This window comes from Nanorana parkeri, unplaced genomic scaffold, assembly GCF_000935625.1.
Source record: "Nanorana parkeri isolate BGI_ZX_2015 unplaced genomic scaffold, ASM93562v1 scaffold600, whole genome shotgun sequence".
In the NCBI taxonomy this organism is placed as follows: domain Eukaryota; kingdom Metazoa; phylum Chordata; class Amphibia; order Anura; family Dicroglossidae; genus Nanorana; species Nanorana parkeri.
This window is the reverse complement of record NW_017306868.1, coordinates 645,502-651,813: the sequence shown is the minus strand read 5'-3', so window position 1 is coordinate 651,813 and position 6,312 is coordinate 645,502. Positions and strand designations below refer to the sequence as shown.

Below are 6,312 nucleotides of genomic sequence, written 5' to 3'. Positions count from 1 at the left end.
CAGTAAAGGAGAAAAAAATGCCTGAATAAAGAAAACAATGTAACCACCACATCTAAGAACTGGTATGGTACAATATTTTTTTTTTGGGTACGCTTTTATCCATTTAAACCTAAGAACTAAACTGTAATATAATGCAGCTTACTTGTCCTTAGATGTGCTGGCTGCATCCGTTTTCATTGTTCAGCAAGTACAGTAAATACTTGTTTTTGTCCAAAATGCAAGTCCTTGTCTTTTGCCTTAAGCTAAACTAGCTGGCTACTAATTCCCCTCCCCACATAACAGAGATGAGTAGAGAGAGACCTGTTTCTAATCCGAATCAGGAAAGCAGCCTGGATGATAACCATGGCCTCCCTTGTAGATACATTGGAGTGAGTAAGCTTAGCCACCGAAGTACAGGACTTGTGTTTATTTACCAGGTAAAAATAAAGAAAAAAAAAACTAAAACTAATGCAGCCACCACATCTAAACATGGTGAGCTGCGATATATTAAATTTTTAGTTTTTGGGTTTAGATATGCTTTAGCCCTAAAACTAAACTAAACACTGCATACATAACTGTAATTTGTGTACATTTGTTTCTTGCAGCGGACAAACCCACAAAGTGTGTATATTAATCTGCAACTCCCCACCATATCTCCTTCCCGCTGTAGAGAGCACAACCTATTCTGGTTACACAACGGAAAACCTTGTTCAGAAGATTGGCGAGGTAAAGAAAAATGGCATGATTGAGAAGCATTGAGTTAGCAGCCATCTTGTTTTCAGAACTTCTGTAGTATGCATGAATATTCCTTGTTTTTGGCAGAGGGGAATCCACTTCTCTATAATTTCACCTCGAAAACTGCCAGCTTTGAGGACCCTCTTTGAGAAAGCTATGGCAGTGGGTACCATCATAGAGCCCCAGCCAAAGGATTACAGCCAGGATCCTCGACACATGATACTAGTCCGTGGAATGGTCCTTCCAGGTTAGTGAAATAGTTCTTTGTGTCACAGGTAAGATGTTTGAAATCAGTTTCCTACATTATGTAACCTTATGTTTACATTTAAGTATAGATTCACTTAAAAATACTAAGAGTCTGTGTTTTGCTGATTAAAGCCCATGTTTTTTTTCGTTTTTTAGCTCCATACCTGTCAGTCTTTCGGTTCTGCATTATGTTAGCTTTGGCAGTGATAGCTTGTAAAGGTGCCCACACCCCTTGCGACTATCGTACGATTTTCGTCCGCGATCACGCTTTCGTCTAAAAGGGAAGTGTACAATTACTGTACAACTGGCTGAATTTCGTCTTTCAAGCAGCCTAGAAAACGTTTTTCGAGTTGGACAAAAATCGAGGGATTAGTGGCGTTTTCCTACAACAAAAAATCGCAAGATGGATGTGCTGGTGGTGCCATGGGATCAGTTATTCTCTGAATAATCTTTCCTGCTCTGAAGCTCTTATGCCATCTACTTTGGATGATCAACATGGCAGGCATTCTGGTGATTCTAATGGTCCTCCTTGGTAAGCCTATCTAATCTGACTGCTCACCTACGCAACGTGTCCTCTGCCAGATTTACTGTCCCAAGGATCGATCCCGCACCCTCCCTCTTGATTGCAGGCTTTAACAGCATGGCTGTTAAAGCCCAGGTGCTATGAGATAGAGAGGATTCTGTGGTTCCTACCAAGCTCCAACCTTCAAATCTACCTCTTGAAATGTATTATTGCACCTATAAGGTGTATTTTGTTTGGCATAATCCTTGGGCTCTTCACCCTTGCTCCTTTTTTGGTGTGGAGAATTCTCTTATTTCTCCAGCTGTGAATTGAAGGATTGCTCTGAGCCCCATCAAAGGCCAGGTTTGGACATCCTTTTTCAGGGGTCATTGGCTACTTATTCATTAATTCAGACATTTGTTCAGGGGGTCACTGATATAAGCCTCCCTGCTAGCCCACCATTCCAGCTGTGGAAGTTGAAATAATAATTCTTCAGAATTCTTCATCTTCCCTTTTGCGCAAAGCAGCTTTCCTTACAACAGGTTTGCCAGCAGCAAGAATGGTTTTGGTGCTGGTTGCACTGTTTTGGTATTCCTCAAGGTTAAAGTGACATTAAAGGATAATTTTTATTTCTCCTCCCCTCCAATGTTAATGTCAGCACTTACCCTAAATGATGTCTCTTAATCTGATCATCTTCTTTCCTGATGTTTTCATCTGTCCCTCCAGCGGTGCGGCGGCTCTCCGATCCAGCGCTGACTCCTCTCTGCTTGCAGGCACTTCCGATCCAGCGGTGTCTGCATGCGGGTGCAGGCATCCATACACTTACCTTGAGTCTCTGCTCGTCTCCCGTCCGAGAATCAGAACTGCGCATGCGCCCGACCCAAGATGCTTTGCGGCAGCCGGAGCAGTTTTGTTTTCTCGGACGGGAGCGCACAGCCAAAACAAGGTGAGTGTAAACCGCTGTTAAAGCTTTTTTTTTTGTAAACTTTTTGCCTATGCTTGATAGCAGTAGATATAGGCTTTTAGGTTTTTTTTGAATGCTACAGCTTTTTTTTTGGAGTCAGATCCTTGTTCATCATTTTGGAGGTTCCTCAAAAGGGTGCTTTAGTTTCCAGTTCCACAATTCTGTGGTGGATTTGCCACACTGTTCAGGAAGCTTATATCAAGGGAAAAATACACTCTTTTCCTGTTAAGGTTCACTACACTAGGGCAGTGAATTCTTCTTCGACCTTTCACCATCAGGCATCTGTGTCTTATATTTAAGCTTCAGCTTGTACTTTGGCTTACAGGTTCACCAGGTTATACAAGGTGGATTTATAAGCACTGACGATTTTGAGTTTCAAGTGGAACGTTCTGCAGGTGGCTCTGTGAGTTTGTTTGTTTTTGTTGTTGGGCTGCGGTTCACCTGTTACTACTGTTTTTTGTGAGTTGCTTAGGAAGGAACATCCCTTGGTTCATGAATATGAAGATCTGTGTCCATTATAGACATTGGAGAAAATTAGATTTTTGTACTATTCCATAGCATTTCTTTCTAGGAGTCCATTAAGGTACAGTTTCCTCTCTGCTGGTGGTATATATTGCTATTGTTATTTTTATCTTATTGCATGCTACAACTGAGCAGCCTATTTATGGTAGGGGATATGGTTCATAGAAGTCTGTTTTGGTGCCAATCATCAGCAGTATAACCTTTGGTTCATGATTAATGTGGTGCTGTGTCCCTCGATGGACTGTGTCAAATGGGATTTTGTGATGAGTATGGAAACCCCTTCACTTTACTGAAAACAAAGCAGAACAAGACCATTCCTGATTGGTGTCTATAGGCACAGCAGTCTGCCCCTGGTGTCTTGTTCCTTGCACAGTTATATTGCATTACTCTGCAGATGTTCATATACATTGACTGGCTTGCTCCACACAGGGTTCATTAAATATTTGATCTGAATTTCCATTAGACATTACTTACAGACAGACAACTAAATGGTTGATATACATATATGAGAGCTGATTTAAACAGCCATTCCAAGTTGCCTCTACTATTACACAGCTATGTCACCATGTCACCTCCCTGCTCCCGGCCTCTGAGTGGACAATGAAGTAGTAGCAGGAGGAAGCTGATGAGCTTATCTCTCTGCTCACTCTGTTATCTCCTTGTGTCACCGTGTTCCTGGTCAGCATATGTATATGTAGCACACCTGATTGACTTCAGTACTTATCCCCTTTCCCAAAATGAGTGTACAGGGGATTACAAGAGGCTGATACCTAGTCAGTTCAGGTACTTGACATTCAATGATACTTTAAACAGTAAATAACTGCATTATTTGATGCCGAAGTTCACCAATAAAATATTTTCATTATTTCATCTTTCTTTAGTAAAATATTATGTAAATAACCTTATTGAGCTATTAATTTTAATTGTACATAAAATATAATTATATAATTTCTGTATTTTTGCATACAGTGGGTGGAGCTGCCAGTGCCCCAGGGATTCCCCCAAAGCAACCCATCCCTCAGCCACAGCATCCTATTGTACAGTCACAAATACCATCTGCCCCTCCTCACCAGATTTCTCAAGTTCCAGCTCCATACATGGTATGTTATATGGTACCCCAACCTGTGTCTGTATACGTGAGTTATGAGCATTGAATGATGTCTCTATTTCGAGTTGAATATAGATATTGGTATTAACTAAAGAATATAGTATAACAATTGCCTAGTATGTTGACATTATACTTCTATTAATTCTGTTTTTGTGATTATGTTTCAGCATCCTGCCCAGACCAACGTTCTGACACCTGCACAAATTGCAGCTCAGTCTGCTGTTGAAGCTGCCAAGATCCAGCAACAGAAGAACATACAGAATCGGTGTAAGTATAACATCCAACACTTAATAATTCAATGTGGAACTTGATTGATCTTTACAAGATTATTCAGAATGAAAAACCCTAGTTCTCACCTGAACCACTTCAAATTGCCTTTCCAGGACTTGCTATTGGCATGTAAGATGTCTTGTGAGCCATCCTGACCTCCAGCAGATTTTGTGTCAGTTGTAAAAGAAACTTCATGGAATAGCCATTGACTCAAATAGGTTAGCAGCTGATTTCTTGTCCAAATGGAAGACAATTAATGGGACATTGTAGCTGTATTTTTCTCCCAACACTAGGTTGGGGTATTCAGCAGACTTTTGGATTATATGCTGTGCCATTAGGACGTGTAACACTGGGCATATCAAAAGGCACAATACTTCCTAGTGGCTGTACCAACTCGCATACTGATTAAGGCCAGTTTAGCTTTGTGTCCTTTAGGAGGTAGGACATCGCTCTCTAACTGTGCTTTTATTATGCAGCAGTACCAAGAAGTGGGTCAAGCTTGTGACAGTAAATTGTACTCACCCCTTTTTTTTTTTACCACTTTCTTTCACTGCTTGCTACTCCTGGTCTGCGAGTGTATAGGAAGAGGTATAACCACTAGTAGGAGTTGTGCCTTTTTATTTGCTTAGTGTCAAACCTCCTAGAAAAAGAGCAGACCTAGATGTCTGCTGAAACCTCCAATTAACTACCATAGAAAATGATTTTTGTTCTGGTTATTTTGTAGCAGAGTTTATATAACACAGGGTGTACCTGAGGGCGTCTGCTTTCTTTCAAATGTCTGATTCCTTATTCATCATCTCAGAATGTTCCTGTAAGGCTGGCACAGCTTATAGTGCATTACCCCATTATGGTAGAGATGCACCGATATATCGGCCGGCGAAACATATTGGCTGAAAATGGCACTTTTGGCTAAATGGCGAAAGTGCCATTTTTGTGCCGATACATCGGCGCATCCCCGCTTTCTCTCCTCCCCGCTGGGCGCTGTTCTGTGTCCCAGCGGGGAGGAGAGAATTGACAGCCGGCCATTAATTAAAAAAACGTACGATCTGCCCATCTTGGACAGGTAGATCGTACATGCGATCATCGCAAGCCCGCCCCCCTGAGGGGCGGGCTTCCGATGACCACAATGCTGAACGGGCAGTGTGCGCATGTGCACACCAGCCTGTTCGGCATTTGTCTCCCCAGCATGCCACAAACCAGCCGAAAATCGTAAGATTTTCAGCTGGTTTTCTAGCATGCTCCTTAGACAAAAGACGTGCGACCGTACAGTAGAAACGGTCGCACGTCTTCATTCACACTGCACAATTCTTGGACAAGAATCGCAGGAAATCCTGCGATCGTACGAGAGTGTGTATGGGCACCTTAAAGCTGCAACCTGGTCTTCCATCCACACCTTTACCAAGGTGTATAGGGTTGATGTGGCTGCATTGATGGATGCCAGCCCCAGTTGTGAGGACCTGCAGGCAACTATGTTATTGCTCATTTTGTCCCAGGGCTTCAAGGTTTTACCTACAATTATTTGGGTGTACTTCCCCATGCCCCATCAGTTTTGGAGCTGTTTTTGAATGATCACATGTATCTGAATCTATGGTACGGTGTCTCTCAATGAACTTCAGAGATAAGGAATGTATGGTGATATGATAGGGTAGGAGCCAAGATATCTCAACTGCCACATTTTAGTAGATGGAAGCATCCTATAGGCTTCTGTCAAGTTCTTTTTGGTCACTGGATGGAACTTATTTATAAAGTGACACTCACCAAACATTCACTGCACTTGAATCAATCGCGGTAATTCAAAACACATGCATCAGGAAAGATACACCTGCATTAAATATTTGCTGAATGTCACATTCACTGCTTTATGAATATTAGTGTCAGCAATTATTCACTGGACTTCTTTTCCTCCTATAGACTTTGAATTCTATAATTATTCCTGAATTTGCAATCTAAACTGAAAAGATTTGTTCATGCCTGCATTTAGGACTT

The 6,312-nt window shown here is 41.8% G+C and overlaps 1 protein-coding gene across 1 annotated transcript in view; it reads left to right on the top strand.

Moving 5' to 3' along the window:
- The window catches only part of MED25 (mediator complex subunit 25), a 58,555-nt gene that overhangs the window by 15,714 nt on the left and 36,529 nt on the right, over positions 1-6,312 (top strand). The window contains 6 exon segments of the mRNA XM_018562787.1: positions 585-705; positions 802-961; positions 3,918-4,048; positions 4,224-4,323; positions 4,504-4,505; positions 6,308-6,312. The exon segment at positions 6,308-6,312 is cut by the window's right edge and continues 229 nt beyond it. Of these exon segments, the coding sequence (XP_018418289.1) occupies positions 585-705; positions 802-961; positions 3,918-4,048; positions 4,224-4,323; positions 4,504-4,505; positions 6,308-6,312 (519 nt within the window).